The sequence below is a fragment of the Syngnathus typhle genome, linkage group LG4, assembly GCF_033458585.1.
Source record: "Syngnathus typhle isolate RoL2023-S1 ecotype Sweden linkage group LG4, RoL_Styp_1.0, whole genome shotgun sequence".
Lineage (NCBI taxonomy): Eukaryota > Metazoa > Chordata > Actinopteri > Syngnathiformes > Syngnathidae > Syngnathus > Syngnathus typhle.
The window spans coordinates 13,035,170-13,052,959 of NC_083741.1; the positions used below are offsets into that span (position 1 = coordinate 13,035,170).

At 39.5% G+C, this 17,790-nt stretch overlaps 1 protein-coding gene across 4 annotated transcripts in view; it reads left to right on the forward strand.

Moving 5' to 3' along the window:
- sox6 (SRY-box transcription factor 6) overlaps positions 1 to 17,790 on the forward strand; it is a 123,713-nt gene that overhangs the window by 48,024 nt on the left and 57,899 nt on the right. For all 4 annotated transcript variants that reach the window (XM_061276677.1, XM_061276679.1, XM_061276680.1 and 1 more), the window contains one exon: positions 11,245 to 11,334. In XM_061276677.1, the coding sequence (XP_061132661.1) occupies positions 11,245 to 11,334 (90 nt within the window). The remainder of the gene's footprint in view (positions 1 to 11,244; positions 11,335 to 17,790) is intronic.

Here is a 17,790-nt window from a genome sequence, read left to right on the forward strand (position 1 = left end):
TCTCCAACATTGTGCACATGCACACAGCCCCACAAAGGAGCCGGTGTCATCTGACCAAGGATCAAAATAGTTGACATGTAACCCACACCATTGGCACACACAACCTCTGAGGCTCGCTAATGATTTCAGAGCACATCGCCGGCTTGTTCTGTAAGTCGCAGGTACGTCAGCCATGCGGCGTGCAGATCCGCCTTGACACGAGCAAACATGACAACGAGTGTACTTGCGGCCTATTAACATATTTGCATTGTTTTCCTCCTCTCCACAATCACGCGTGTCAAACACGATGAACAAAGAGACGCTTTAATCTGCTGGGATGAAACAAGTGTTTCCTCCCACGCACTGCTTTTCTTTTCCCTTCTCCCTGTTCAATAACATTCCAAGTGGCAGGAGATGGGATGAGCGTGTCAGACCCAATGAATAGAAATGTGTTTTATTGCACTGCAAAGCCTGAGTGGCAATGAGTCTAATTTCCTGACAAATGTCATCTCCCGTTGGATGTACATTATAAATTTTGTCTGCTAGACTTTGGAACCATGTAAAAAGTTGAAGGGATTTTACTGACAGGGCACTTTTCTTAATATTCCCCATTTATCATCATACATAACTATAGGAAAATACTTTTATAGTTTCATCTGGGGGGGTTATTTGGTTGCCTTTCACTTGTTTCAACGCTCGAAATAAAATCAAAGTTCCGGCCTCTTTTCCAATCCAAATCTGATAAATCATATACCAAACAACTCAAATTCTCATGCAACTTTCTCTTTCCATGTGATTAGTTCTCTTGGACTAAAACTCCTATATGTAAAAAAAAAAAAAGAAAGTAACAGGAGTGTGTTTTTAACAATGATTTTATATTTATATAAAAAACAGCAACATGGCATTCATGCTCGCAGTATTTTGACACGAAGCACATTATAATGATTGAACAAATTATATGTTTAAGAAAAAGAAATAATAATAATTTAGGAAACTGGACTGAGCTGAGATTTTATTACAGTTGAAATATCATTGACACAGCTCCTTGAGAACCTCGTGGCGTGGAATATTAAACCGTTTTCTGAGAGGGTAATGTGTTAAGGTCATAAGAGTGCATAGAAACCCAGTGACACAAGGAGTGTGTGGATATTTTTTCTTTAAAAGAAAATAAACCTAAAGTATAGTTTAGGGTAATGACTAACACATACATATCTGAAAAATAAAAGAAAAGTTGATCTGGAAATTATTCAAACTTCATAACATCTCATTTCAGGAAGCAGCAAAAAGCAGCAAATGCTATTTTTCCAGTGTTCCACATATAATTTGAATCTTTTAAATTGTATTTATTCGAATTGTAAAAAGATCAATGTGCAGGATTCTGCTTAATAATAAAATATTTATTTTATTGTGCATTTATTCTACATTTTATTTCCTGGTGATGCCAGATGCCTTCGATACAGTAGAATGGATGCTCCCTGAAATAGAAAAATTCATTTTGGAGAACCTTTTGACAATTTTCCTGATCGAGCTCAGTCAGCCGAGAGAAATAAAACGGTCTGTCTGTCTTAGAGAGTCGGCATGGCTCAGTCATTCTGCCGAAAGGAAGCGGGCCAATTAAAGAGGAAAATGTAGCTTCTTATTGAGGAAGAAGCCACTTGAACAATAGCACATAGAGAGAGAAAGAGCAGGCAAGTTAATATTGAATCGTTAATGTTACTTGATATTGTATTTCACCCCCCCTAAATGGAGAGAAAATCCTGTGTGGAAACTACCATATATTAATTTTTATATCACTTTGCAGACAGCTGTAATGCTCACATGTGGTGTTTAAAATGTTGCTTGTATTATGACAATATACACACAAGTTTTGGTGCATGCACCGCTAGAAAAACATTGACCTTTGGTTTTAAGGTAAACAGAAATTGTCCATCCTGAATTCTGGTGTCTCTGTAAACAAACTAAGTTTGAGATTTAATAATTATCTTTTAATTACTTTTTAAAAGTGAAACTGAACTGTGCTAGAAATTGAATATGCTCTTGCCTTGACTCGAGTTAGTTTTTTTAAAAGTGAAACTCGTGATTTATTGTGAGAATGTTTCCACCCACACAGACTTTTCCAGTATTACAAGTGGCAGTCACTGGCTCCATGTTGTAATGTCATTTGTTAGTTTCTCTAATACCTCATGTTATGGCTCAATCTCACAAGCAATGAACTAAAGTTTTGGGGTCCATACAAGACACTTGGCTTCACGGCAAATTATAATGTATTCATGTGGATCCTATTAGTCTCTTTTTGTCCTTGTAGAGTCAGGCAGCCATTAATTAACTAAATCAGACTGAACGGCCATGATCACAGCGCTTGACGCGTTCCCTCGCACATCTGTCAACAGAGATGAATAAATAGGAATGTTTTACAAGCATTGATTAGTTGGCGAGTGTATATTTGACAGTTGAATTGCAGGGCACTTCCCCCCCCCCAAAAAAAGTAATTACATTTTTGTACCAAATTATACGAATTTATTACAGTGTCTGAACCCAAATGATTACCAACATCAAATAGAAATTATAAATTTAAATCAAGACCATGTTATGTTCCTCTTAGAAAGTGATGATGATCAGCACCGTAATGTTGAACACTATCAAGTAACCACACACACACACACGCGCAATTACACTGTATCAGGTTAGAAAAAATCAAATTCATCCAATTTTGTACTTTAGAGATTTTTTTTTTAAACATGCTTTATTTGATTATTATTAATACACTTATATTGAATTGACTTTTAATTCAAAACAAATGTATTGATTTTTTCCCAATGTGTGTGTGTGTGTGACTTGGGCCTGACTCATCTGAAGATTCAGTTATTTAATGAAATTATATTGGCTGATTAAGTCCAAAAATATAAAATGAATGAAATAATTGATTTTATGGTTCCTCAATGCTTACATATGAATATAATATGAGTAAATATGAATTATAGGCAAAGCATTTGACTGCTTTACAATACTCTATCCTCTTGTATTTGTTTAACTTTACAACAGAGAAAAATCGGCAAAAATCCGGCGAATATTTTAGAATTTTTTGGACTTCAAGCGGAATGTTTGAATGTGATTATCTTTGTCTTATGTTGGATAGTGTTAATGTGTAGAAAAAAAAAAAAGAAACCAAAAAGAAAGAGTTTAATTAACTCGGATTGGCCGATTAATCAGTTGATCATGCTCATGCTCACCGCATCCGAATAGAGAAGTGAATGGAAGAAAAGTTGATTTGGCTCTCCCAGCATTTAATGGGCTGAGTTCTTAAAAGTGACCTTGTGGGGTGGAGAGCGGAGCCGCGCAGCAGCTCCTTCCAGCTGCACACATGGCATCCATCGGGGGCACAATCACGCACAGTCCCAACACCTCAGGCTCGGACATATGTTGAGTTTTATTTCATTCTTCTGACATTAATCCTATTCACCAGCTGTTCTGCCAGCTGCCACTCTCCGGCTTAAGGGGAGATTGCAGTTTTGGGGGCTCAGAGTATTGGTTTATCTTGGCTCCTTGTAGCCTCCTTGCAAAGTTTTGACTGCATCTTTTTTTTTCGTGCCCTCTTGCAACGTTTGTGTTCCTAGAATTGAAAACTTCCCTTCAGTCTTTTTTTTATGGATTTGTTTACATGTGTCCAGGGGGCTTAATGCTGATGTAGCTTTGAAACAGTGCTCACATCTTGCCCTTTTCATGATATATGCTCTGTGCCCCCTACAAAAAAGAAAACTACAATATTTTTTACGGTGTAGTAGTGTAGATACTGTTAGGGAAATTCAGACATTTGTTTCAATGGGAAGATAATTGCTGAAAACATCTGCAGAGACCAGAAGTGCGTAAGAACTTTAAGAACTAACTGCTTTAGAACGCCCTGTTGTCAGTATCGAGTCATACATGCACGTCACACAGAAAAAAAAGGCAGAACAGCATTAAGGGGAATTTTTGTTAACATAGTCCATTGTGACTGCCAGCCTGTGGACCGGACTTTCATGCTGCCGTGTTGTCAGCTGTGAGCTCACGCACATCACGGGGCGAAGGCAAAAGAGCTTTTATTTTTCTAAAGTCTGATAGGCGGTGTGTGAACAAGGGCTTCACGCTAGCATTGTAGCATTAGAGTTTGTCGTTAAAATGTGGATGAGCTGGCATGCCCACAACGTTCGAGAAAAGAAAGAACAAATTGATTTTTCAAAATTTTGAAGTTTTATTTCATTTATTTCCACTGACATTTGGCAGGTTTGCTAATAATTATCTGAGGTAAATCAAATTTAGAAGACATTTATTTTGACTGCACTTTGAGAGAAACATGAGACAATGTGCCAATGCTCAGAATACAGCTCATACATCTCTTGCCGTCAAACTGCATTTCTGGCCATGGCCTCAGCCCCCATAGTTATGATTATTGACTTATTGGGTCTGACATAAGTCACATTTATGTGCATTGTCTGGAAGCATACTCAAGTGTTCTCAATGTCATTTCTGCTGAGGTACGAATAGGCGGGCTGCGAGCAAGGGCCGCAATGAATTGATCATTGCTCACTGCTCACTTTAATAATTCAAGCCTGATTGCCAGCGAGTGCCGCAGTAAAATGGATCGGGAGAAGTCACATGCTGCTCGGCTCAGGAGGTGAAGCCTCCTGGGTATGCTTAATTCATATATGCTTGATAGACACATGTATGTAGAGGGTTGAGGGTGCTGCGTCTGTGTATACGGCCTCTCCAAATGGCCAGGTCACCACCACGGGATTAACATCTTGCTCACTCGAAAGCACAGCAGAAGGGGGAGGTTACCGAGGAGGAAAAGAGCTAAGTGAGCAGCTTCAATTACAGAGGAAAATATGTTCTTTCTATTGTTTGGCAATTAGCAGACTCAATTCAAATACATTTAGGAAGTGGGTGATGGTGAATTTGGTGCAGACTTTTCATTTAAACTGTCTTGTAGTAGCACTGCTAATGTCAACTGTGGAGGATGTAGTGGAAGAGAAGTGGTGAGTGGCGCGAGTGTTTTTATCACAAAGATTATTTAAGTCAAAGTGTCGAATAATGTTCTTATTAATTACAGTAAAAAAGTTAAGATGTTAGATAATTGTAATTCTCAGGGATTTTAAGCATTTACTCTTGCAATAAATAAGAGACCTTTCTCCAATTCACACTTTTCAGTTAATGATGGAGAGTAATATTTAAAGTTTTTGCAGAACACAAATGACTGCGATTACATTAAACCCGAAAATGACGAAATACGCCCGTGTGCCAAAGTCTTTCAGGGCGCGAACAGTAACATTGAAGAAAAACATTACCAAGGAATGAGTTATGATTTACTATTTAGAAAGTAAACTGAAAAAAAGTGAGCTAGTTGTTGATAAACAGCGGCACCCATCTAATAAAGACAGGTAGAAAGCGTATGAGAACCTGAGATGAGGCACATCCCGTTAGACGAGGCCCTCTATTCATAGCAAGTGTTTACGTGAGCCAACAAGATGTTCAGAAGGTGGCGAACATTCAATCTTCACCGAGCGGAATAATGATTAGTTCTCAGTTAAGGTGCAGGTGCTCCACAATAGTCTGCCATGTCTGAAGGAGGTGGACCTTTTTACTTATGCATGCCAGAACAAGTAATTACATCTTTGGAAGCTCAAATTATTTAACTGCTCCAAAAAGTCTTCTCGAAACGGTAGAGGTTATTAAAACGAGGAAAGGTAATTGCCTGAAAATGAGCGACAACGCACTGTTGTGCTGCGAATGTTTTTTTTTCTTTCCCTCTTTAGCATTTGCATTGTGCGGCATCACCCGGGTGTGTAACCTATTGCGTTCCGATTGCTCCGCTTGCAATTAGTGCCCTTTTTGTCTTCGCTTCAATAACGCCATGATTATGGAGAGTTCAGGAGTATTTGTGGCACTAACAGCTGTTGTCTCAGGGACTACCGGCTGAATGACAAAAACATGTTTTCTCTCTGCATTTCCCTTCCCTGCCTGCCTCTTGTGATTAGTATGTTTTATTTGCTGTGATGATGGGGGTCTTGTTTTTAGGGTGTCTGTGATTAAGATATTCAAAGGACTCCACAGAGTGTGTCACTCAATTGCCCCCCCCCCCCATCAATTTCGACTTTTGATTTGTTTCCCATGCAATGGAGAGGGGATGGCAAAATACTGTAAATGTCAGCCTGTCATTGTCTGACTGCCATTCACAGACGTGTGAGCCAGGGTTCAATCTGTCAGTAAGGTTAAATGCACACACAGAGAGAAGAGAAGATGCCAAGGGCAAATTTTGCACATGCACATTATATAATTCACAAAATTTACTTACACATGAAAATGTCAATAAAATACACTGTATGTTTGAAAGAAGATTCACAAGAATATATTGATAGACATTCCTTAATGTAAGACTTCCTCCTGAAGACCCCCATTAATCTTTTCTCGTCTTTTAACAGCTGATTTACTGTGAACATGTGCGGGACATAATCTCTGCCATTCATCCTGCTCTGTCTTCCTAAATCCTTCTCTCTTTTCACATCCTGACTGAAAAAGCTTTTCATAGTGTTTTATGACTGGAAAGATAAAAGAAATATGTATTCTGATAAAGAGAAGCAAATGGAATTGATCAATGCTTTTGTAAAACTGCAAGGGGGAAGAAAGGAGCAGAAGTAAGCAATCAACAATCACATCCCTATTATCACCTTATTGTTGCAACCTACAGTGGATATAAAAAGTCGACACACCCGTGTTCGAATGCCGGATTTTTGTTACTGCCCGAAATCTCTCTCTCTCTCTCTCTCTCTCTCTCTCTCTCTCTCTCTCTCTCTCTCTCTCTCTCTCTCTCTCTCTCTCTCTCTCTCTCTCTCGGGTAATCATTAAACTTTTCAGACTTAATTGTGAGCTTCTAAAAAGCAAGAGTAAACTTTTGCAACTGCAAGTCTTGGTGCAAAAGATGACAAAATGTTAGTCAAACTGACTTTCCTCTTCCTTTTTGTGAACTGGTCAAAGTAAAGGGCCCAAAGAAAAAAAAAACCTTTTAAAATTTTTTTTCACTCGCTGCCATTTCTTCCATCTATGTTTATTCATAAAAAGAGAACACTCATTCCTCTCCCCCTATTCTGACTTTCAACTTTTTGTGCTTGTGGTCATTCTTTGGTGACAAATTAGATGCAGTGCCTCTTTGTATAATTTTCCATCCCCTCACAAATTTAGCAACGCAGAATATAGCCCAAACACAGTGTCCATGCTGTTTTTTTTTTCTTTCATGTAGCTGAAGTCAGCTGCCCTCTACACTGGAAAAAAATGGCGTGTTTAATTTATACAATAGAATACAATATTATATACAATATTGTATAAATTTTTAATATAATTTTTTATACATATAGTCCTTTCACAACAGGTGTAGCTGTAACAAATTCTAATTTAATTATGGTAGGACAAAATTAAATCATTTGAACACAGATGAATGTTTTAATAGTTGTATAGTGTAAATAAAAAGGCATCTGGATTATTTCACACAATCATTTGATGAAATAAAATGGAATAGATTCAACACACCATTTTTTTCTCAATAGTATATGAGAAGAGATGCCGCTTAGCAGAAATACAGGGCTACAAATCCTTTGGAATATCCCCCACAGACTTTTATCCTTGACTTGTGGCTAATTTTTTTCCCGATAGTCCTTTCTTCACTGCCAATGGCTTTGTACCTCAGCAAACACTCAAATGCGAATATCATCTTTCTCCCAGGGGAACAGCACACACGGAGAGGCCCGGAATGCGGTGGTAGTCAGTTGAAACAATTTTATCGCTGACAACACACTGTAATCAAACACCATTTGGTGGCGTGTTGTAACAAACCATTTTGTCAGACCGTTTTCAAAATGGGTGTTGTGTTGCGTCAAAACACGAAGTCACAACACTCTTAGTGATTTGTTGATTTTAGTACGGACTGGACGTCTTCACAAGTGAAATCATGATTTTACATTTCCATAACGACACAATTTGATTTGTTCTTTTATTGTTTTGCGACATTTAGTGAGAGACGTTTCTCAAATAACTTATCGACAATAAAAGCTTGTAAAAAAAATAGCAGAGCAATGTGTCAGACATGCTAAAATCAAGTACATTCAATGGGGAAAAAAAAGAGTTAATAAAATAAAGGAAATACAGACTTATTTGTGTACTAGGATGTGTGCAAATGTTTGACGACTTATCCCAAGACATTTCATTACTCAGCTACATTTCCTTGAAGATTTTTATATTAGTGCTAATGACCCAGATAAATGAGCAAAATAGTGCAGACAAAAGATCATATCAAGTATCAGGGTAAATAAAATATTTATTTTCACAAGAACCAAAGAACCTTCATTGAAAATTACAAATGTGCTGAACAAATGCAACTGTTGCGCTGTTTTTTGTCAACTCTTTTTTTCTAGCTGTATGTAAAAACTTGTTATAAGGAGTATGGACTTTTGTATCTACTCATCTTTGGGATGTTAGGTGTCATCCACATCAATAATATCACAATATGTGTACAGGAAGATGATAGTTGTGGCAGAAGATAAACATTGCATTTGCCCGACGACTCCTCACATTCGGAGCGCAACTTGGAAACTGAAAAAGTCTCAGGAAAAAAAAAAAAAAGGAACGTTAGGGACATTTTTCCAGCAGTACAGCACTAGCCCCAGAGGAGACAATGCGACCCAGACAGGCTTAGCAGTCCCAAAAGCGTCCCCCCCCTCTCAATGGGAGCACGTCTTGGACACACACTCCTGTAGTTTTGTATGTTGCTATCTGCGCTCGCTGCAGAGCGGAGGAGGTCCGTGCCAGGCGAGGGTCCGCAGGGAGCGCTGGAATCGCTGGGTCTGGAGGAAGTTGGTCCAGGTCCAGTGGGGTGATGTGGGCTTGGTGACAAGCCAAGCTGTCTCGCGCAGCGATGCTGGGAAAATGTAAATAAGCGCCTGATAAGGGCTATTGTTTTCATTCCATTCTCATCCCAGCTGAATGGCCTGCTCCCGAGCTACAGAGCATTTTATCTGGAGAAGGGGAGGAAAAGCAACGGGAGGGATGGGGGTGTGAGAGAGTAAGGAGCCCCCATAAGAAAATAAAAATAAACACATAAAACCCTTTGCCACAATTATGACGTCCTTGCAAAGAAGCAAACCTCTCTACTTAAAAATGTACACAACCATTTTGTTAGTGAATTGCTTGGCAATCCAATGGTGTTTGGACTGTCAGAAATAATTCATAATGATTAAAATAGGATTCAGTGTCAAGGTAATAATAATTTTACCAATACCAAGCGCCAGCATTTATAATTGATCCAGATAAGACAGAAAATGAAATGGCATTCTTTTCATTAATTGAAATTCTTGTGTTCAAAAAAATGCGTGTTTCTTCACGCACATCTGGTTTAAAAATGTGCGTCTCCGTTCGTTTGGCTAGGTGTTTTGTTGACAGCGTCTCAATGCTGAAAGGTTATTTTATTGACTAATCCAGGGCCCATTATTCAGTTCTTCCAGGTGGAAGGCAGGGAGGACAGCAGCGCATTCCAGCTGTAGCCTCTCCTGTCGGAACACTTGGCAGGTCGGGTCTGGAGAAGCGAGGGAGTGGCTGTTCTCCTGGGAGGGAGGTGGAAGGGAGGGGAAGGACTGGAGTAGAATGGAAGCTGGCACCGCATTATCTCCACCAGTTGGCGCATTCCTTAATGATCAAGCGCTGGAGCGGCATCTGCCAGGAAAGTGAACGTGTGCAAAGGGGGGAAACGCAAGAACATATGCGTGCCTCCCGACATACGTCCACTGTGTTTGTTTTACCTCCCTCTGCCACCCCCTCTTACAATAAGCCCGTTTCGATGCTTCCGAGGTGCAATGTCATGCACTGATGTTTCTCTGACGACAATGACTTGAGAGGTTTTTGTTTTGGGGTGAGGCCCAGGGAGGAAGATCTGAGCTCCCTTTTATAAGCTGTGATCTTTGTGCCACACAGGAAGTTAAAATATGCACAAACACATGTAGCCTTTTCACTCTTTCCCGTGTCGGGTCAAGGGGACACACTGTGAGCTGGGAATTGGAAAGTCAATAAAGCAGAAATAATGTTATAATGACCCTGATCTGAAGACGTCCTGTCGACCCCATCACATTGGAGGAAGTGAACAATCAAACAAAATGGCCACTCCGCTTGATCTCTGAGAAAGTCCTCCTTAAACAAGGCAACAACAACCAGTGAACCCCCTGTTACTCCCCAGTCCCTCTGAAGTTAGACTGTTGCCAAGGGTAGCAAACACTGTTTACTGGGTTAGAGCCAAGCCAAGAGATGGAAACCGAAAAATAAAAGGACAAAAAGTGTGATAAAGGAAACAATTATTCGGTGCAGTGCGGTCAACACTACTTTTGAATATGATTGAGACCAAAGATAATGAAAGTCATAGGATGAGTCATACTTTCATATTTAACGGACTGTTAGTAGATTTTTTTTTTAAATTCCATATTTTAACAAATAGAGGACTAATTTGAGAGGCACAGGGCATGGAATTGATCTCAACTGAACTGTTCTGGTTGACTTAGAAGCATTGTTGCATGAGCTGATGAAGTCTGCTTGAATGAGAGGTGAAAAAGTCCAAGACAACCACTTGTGGTCAATTCAATAACCTTTGAATAAAATGATCGAGATGAATGAGATTATTCACAGGCAGAACTAATTCGGGACTTCTATGAAAAACCTTCATCCATCCATCAGTCCATCCTTGAGTGAGTTTGCTTCAATTTGCCATTTCTTTATTGGGCATCACTATGGGGGTTTGCCTCCAAGTGATACTTTGGACACTTTGGAATTGCATAAGAAACATTTGAATAAACTCTTCAGATGTGTTGATACAACTGAAGACATTAAGCCTGAAGGTGGAGGATGGCATCCGCTACTGGCGTTTGATGGGAACAAGCTGACCTCTAAGCAATACTGGGATGGCCAAGGTCTGGGTCAGCCAGGGCTGGCTGTGTGTTCTTTATCAGTGTCTCCAGCGACATCATGGCAGATTGCTGCCATTCCTCCTCTGATTCATTGTCTGCTGGACAAATGTTAATTGTTTTCATTATTGGCAGCCATGTGCAAGCACAGACCTCCTTAGTCTCAGTCCTTGCCTTCCAATTGAGGGGTGCGTTTATGCTGGCCATACAAAGTCTGCCTCACGCCTTCTTCACCTCCTTTCTCACTTGCTCCTTACATCAATGGAGGTGTGTAATTTTCTTACTTTCTTTTTTATAGACTCGACCTGCATGGAGAAACTACTTTCTAAAGACTGGAAGGAAAAGATGGAGAGGCTCAACACAAGCGATCTTCTCGCTGATGTCAAAGGTAACGTTCAGTATGCTGGTCGCATTAAGAACAGCAAACTTTCAGCACAGATGCCACAACAGCTTCGTCATTCCTATCAGTTTCTGCGTAATCTCAGAAATAAGCTTTTACTTTTACAGAAGACAAAAGCCTTTGGCTGCACTCTTCATTGAGATCCCATTTATCTTTTGTTGGAATGTCCAACTCTCTCCAAGCGCTGACTCTTTAATTCAATATACACCCATTCTTAATTTTGGAACAACATAGTGTCGTCGTCCCCTTCTACAGCCGCAGCACATGCAGAGCGTAACCGTTGAACCTGCCATGCGCTTGATGTAAACAGAGCAGGAGAAATGCCACTAAAAGGGAGAGAAGCACAATCGTCTCCTCAGCGAGTCTGCACCGGAGTGGAATGTCTCCGCTCTGACAGCAAACACCCCGTGCTGCGCGGAGTACAGCAAAGCACAAATCAGTACTCCCCAAAAAAAAGGTTGTTTATGATAGGGTGAAGGTGGGCCGCGGATGGGCAGGGCTGCTTCTTAGTTCTTAGCACCGACTGTTACTGAGTACTCTGGAGTGTTTATACAGCACAGGAAAGCACAATACCAGCTGGCTGATAACACCGGGCTGTCACCGGGTCTTCATTGCCTCCTTCGTCATTCCTTTCTGTACAAGCAAAACAAAATCATCATTACGTCGGTACTATTCCAGGTTTTTGTAATTTAAATATCGATTTTCCCAAAGACTGCCAAGTGTACCGGAATGAAGGAATTCTCTAAAAAGCCAGCAAAACGATGTAGGTTGATCGTGCCTGCTCTTGCTTACTGTACTGTATAAGGTATCCCAGAAAGTACCAGGACTAGTGTCACAAGAGCTTCGGTGCAAACTATGAATGGCAACTTTTCCTCTTGAATGTGATCCTCCTGGAGTCTAGCACATTCACAGGTTTTTCTGCCATGGCTTTATGCACTCCTAAAAGGATTCCTTTGGGATTGTCCACCGCTCCATCAGCATAATGTCGTCCTCGTCTACAAAACAGATCGTCTTTATGACTCCGCTAGGTAAGAAGACGGAAAATAGATCACACGAAGATGAGTAGTGAGGTTGGGACAATGTTCTTCTCGGCCAGGAAGTGTCAAATACTCAGGGCATCACTTTGTCACAGAGAAGCAGCCACAAGTTGTCACAACTCCGAAGGATCTCTCTGTAGACCTGCTAGTCCACTTGACATCAAAGAAGAAAACTTGTCCTTTTGTGACACCAGTCTCGAAACCTTCCATTCTGGGAAGTGCAAAATAGTTTTTTGCATTTTTCAAACTCGTTTGGTTGAATTAGAGGAAGCACGTTTCTGCTGTTGGATGAATGACGAAGAAAAGATTAAATGATGGCGTGTAAACAGCCTAAAATACACATCATAACGTGTCTGTTGATGAGACTCTATGTGCACCTTAATTCCTAATAGAAATGTTTCTGCTTATCACAGTGGCAGACTTAGATTTTTAATTAGCGTGCCATTTCATATGACTGTAGACATTTCAAAGGGCTGCTTTGTGCCCCCGCTTACAAATGTCTCGCTCGTTCTCTCTCTCCGTGTTTGAAGTTGGCCTGATGTAAATACGGCCAATTAAAAAGAAGCTCAGGGTTGGAGACTCACAAGGTCCGCCTAATTAAAACACAAACAAAGGTGCCAAGTAGAAAACACCTTCTGATTAAGATCTTAAGTGTTAGGATGAATCAGATGTGCCATTCATTGTTTGGTTAAAAATCAACACAAAAGGCAAACATGCCTGTAGGTTAAAGATGAATAAAAGAGTGTGTAATAAAGGCTCACATAAAGTCCGTACTGGATGTGTGGCCTTGTATCGTCTGTGTTAATCGCTCACCATTTAGTCTTCCAATTATAATGAGATGACAACCTTTTGTCATTGCTCTGTCTTGCCATTGTTCTACAGATGAGAGAAATTAATTTAATTTATTTTTTATATTTAACACAGTTTTGACACTTGGCCCATTTTATTTTTACCCATGAAAAGACATGCGTTTATGTTGGAACTGCCTCAAATACCTTTTCCCCTTAAGGTGATCACACAGATCCAGCAAACAAAAAGTATGAAAAACATCACAGCTAACCTGACAGGATACTTGGTGAAGCTAATTAAAGCACAATCTGCTTTAAAAGCTTGTGCACTTGAGTCAAACTTGCAGCGTTTTTAAGGGTTCATGCGTTGAGGTCTCCAACTATCTCCTCTCGCATGTTGTTCGCTCTTAGTGTCAACAAAAGCAGCAGCAGCAGGCAAAAAGCAGAGTAAGATGAGGGATTTCGTTTCACCAGTCAATTTCTCAACTTCCATTGGTTTCCGTACCTCAGCTTAGCTGTCAGTCTAGAAGCACGATGAAGAGGGAGATGAAATCTCCTGAACAAAAAAAAAAACCGCAGAAAGCACAAGATAAGAAAGAAAAATAGACGAACTAGATAGTCAGTGGACATGTTTACTGCAGCTCATCTGCTTATCATAATACATCTTGAAGCAAAAATACAGACACAAGGACGATGTGATGCACTTTGTTAAGGCCAATCAGATCATAGTGGGTGGCATTTCCTTCAACAAGCTGTCCAACAAAACAAAATGGAAAGCACTGTAATGCGTCGACAAGGTTACTTCTCTAACTGACTTTTCTTCCCCACTCCCTGCAGCGCATCACCGCAAGGGTTTGAAAACAGATGAGTAAATCCTTCTGAGAATCGAGCTGCAAATTGTCTTTGATAAAACGACTCAAGCAACTGTTTACAGAACAAGCCACAATATTGCAATCGGGGATCTGTAGGTTTACAGACATCAAATCCAAGATCTTTTAGTCCCATTTTAGCCATGTTTAGACTAGTGAGGGCGCATAACTCATTATTGTGAAGAACATTTTTGACTTAAGTTCCCCTTTAAGGCCTCATTTTTAAATGTGACAACTATTGGTCATCTGAAGAAAAATAAGGCAATGGTGTTTATTGTCTCTGTGGCCTTTTTAAAACTTTTAAACATCAGAGTTTTATGGCTATTCAAGGCCTTAATAAGAGAAACTACTTTATAAAGACATCCAGCAGAAACACACAATGACTTTAAACCTTCACGTTAAAAGCCGAAAAGTGCAATTTAACTAGATCAATTACGCCGAGGAGCAGACTGCTTATCATGGCATGTTTTCATGTTGCATTATGTAAGCCTGCAAATCCAACCCGTCAACAATGAAGTTTTTATGTCAGAAATGTGCCATACACATTTTACTGCAAGTAACAATCTCTTCTAGAGCCTACCACAAGCCTATCAATTTATTATTATTATTATTATTATTATTATTATTATTATTATTATTTTGATGATGATGATGATGATGATGATGATTATTATTATTATTATTATTATTTTGATGATGATGATGATGATGATGATGATGATGATGATGATTATTATTATTATGTTTTAAAGGCAAAATTATCAGATTAGATCAACTTAAATCATTCAACACAGTACTCAGTAGTGGACACACACAGGCATGCACCAACAAACAACATGCACACACTTGCACACAAATACAGTAATACACAGTGTTATGGCAGATAAGGTTGCTCTGTGCTGCATGCATTGCTATGTGCAGGGGCTTTGAGCCTGCTACTCAACAGGGCTGTTTACGTTTCCCCGCTGAGTGCCAGTTTCCAGGGGGGTGGCTGGGAGGCAGAAAAAGAAAAAGCAAAATGCTCATGAATGTTCTCAAAGTGAAGGGAAATATCTATTTACTAAATTGGAACACAAGCTGTATTCATTCTCTCTGAATTTGCCAAAGAGGGAGGGGAGGGGAGCCTAACATTGTACACTGGTGTTCAAATGTGCAGCTCAAAATATGAAGCACGAAAATTGAGGCTCTCGCACTGTCGCAATCAATTTGGGAATGGTGTCTACATGACAGTGGCCGGGCGCACACAGGCGGCCCTGTGGCGAGCAGATAAGTGCAAGCGCTTTAGGAAGAGAACACAGGGCAGGGCGAGGAGGCGACTGAGACTGATTTGATGCGAGCCCAACGGTACCTATGCTGCACTGACCGCTAACACACTGAGATTTGTTCAGACACCAGAATTAACGTGAACAAAACACTCTACATTTGAATACAACAAAACACAAAATATTCTCATATTGTGTCTGCAAATCAGTAAAACAGATGTAATGAAAAGTTCTTAGTATAAGCCACTGTGGTACATGAGGCCACAGCAAAGCAAACCTCCAAAGCGACTACAATAAATCAACACCTCACATATTACATTTGCACAAACAAACAAACAGCACAAAACCGTATCTGTCCACTTGCTTGCCTCCAAAATGCCTCCGTTAGCATTTTGTGCAAAACACCTCAGTCAAGTCTTTGCCCTGTGCACTCAGGTGAAATATGAGCCACAGTAAATCATTATTCCTCGGGCCACAGTCTCCAGATGAATGTACTGGAGTGTTGAAGAGTGTGTTTTTCTCCTCTAATGAATTGTGGAATTTAACTTGTGGCAGTGCAAGTAAGATCTGAAGTGTTTATGCGTGCTGGTGTGCGTTTTTGAGATTTACATTGTAGTTGTTTTTTTTAAATCACATTTATAACAAGTGACTGACTATATGATTATGGTTGACAATTGGCTTTTTGATTTTGTCTGCCTCGTTTTCCCTTTTGCAAGTCAGTGTGAGTTTCTTCTTCTTAAGACATTGAAAAAAAACTTAAGATAGGTTTAGTTTAATAGTTTACTGTCAAACCAAACATGACACAAATAGAATAAAAAAGTATTATTATAGTATTAAAAACAACCACATAGCTTAGACGCTCAGTCTTTGCTTAATGCTAATTTGCATCAATGTTACAGTGCTATCATGCATTACGACAAAGACACTAATGGTGCAGCAACACATGGAGACGGATGCTATAGTAACGGTACTAAAAGTCCTGAAATCTTTATCCTCTTTAAACAACAACTAATATTAGTGCTCTACTGATGAGCTGTGAAGAGTTGAGTCCTCTCTATTAACAGTATGGATGTCTTTCTGTCTTATGCTGACGCCAGGTGGCCAAAGCACAATGGCTATTTGACTGATGCAGTGTATCAAATTGTTAATTGAATTATTAAATTAAATTATTAAATTTAATTATTTTTTATCCAGTCTAATGTTATTTTATGTTTCATAGATTACAATATTATGGTGTTTTCCTCATGAAAGTATTTTGAAGAAGCCTGCATTGGATTGATGGCCTTTTCATTTATTTCAATCAAATGAATTACACTTTTATCTCAAGGCAGCGCTCTATTCAATTTTTGATATCACACACTGAAGAAATCTTCAATATTAAACCGGTGCATTGTCAAAATAAGAAATGATTCATATTCGATTTAGTCGCAGCGATCCCATCCTTGATCATTGACTGATGAACATGATCTTACTTGAAGACTTCAACACAACACCATCAGTATTTTTACTACTAGTTTGACCTCGCGCAACACACTGACACGGTTGCTACTCTTCAAGAGCAATAATCCGAACGCTATTGAAAAAGTCTCTTTTGTGCAATGTAACAATTACTGTACATCCAGTCTGAAAGACTATGAATTAACTGTGTGAAAAGAATGCGCTAACATTCAAATCCTACCTTGATCACTGACTCATGTCCTTTGCACTTTGTTCACGGCAAACCTTGAAAACTGTTTATGTTTTTGATGTTTTAAGGGCAGAAGGGTCCAAATCTAGTGAGAATAAGCAGTACAGAAAATGAGTGGATAGACAAATGAATGGAGGGGTCAAATTCATCATAATTAAATGGCTAGGAAATATTTTTTGTCATTTTCTTTGTTCAGTTTGTAGCCAATACCATAGTTTCATCTTTGTCACATTTCTTGATCGTCTGAAATAATGACTACTGCAGACACGTTTCTGTTTCTCTTGTGTTTGTATATCAGGCCCATTGGCATTCACATGGAGTGATATGTTTAGGTTGAGTATCTATCTTGACTTAGATGAAGTATCTTCTTACCTTGTCCAGTGTCACGGACAGACACTGAAGTGCTGGAGCTTTCAAATTAACATAATTAAACTGAAGAGTGTGGCTTCCTCTATCATCAAAATATTAGTCTCCATCAGTGTACAGCTGAACTGTGCAAAATGAAGAGGGCAAGTATTAATAAACACTTCAAGTTCCAATCTGAAGATCTGCTGGGGCCCCTTAAATTGTTTTAATTCAATAATATAACCCAAACATTGCAATGTATATAAGGTCATACCTATGCATACAACGTATGGTATCTCCCGAGTACACACACTTACGGAGCGTTAAAAAGCGAGATGGTCAGACCTTTCCAAACTGTATCTCACCATGTTCATACAATAAAGAGTCAGACTGTTGGTGCTGAATAATGCCTGAAAATGTTGGCACTGCAACAGGATAAGTGAAAGAGACTATATC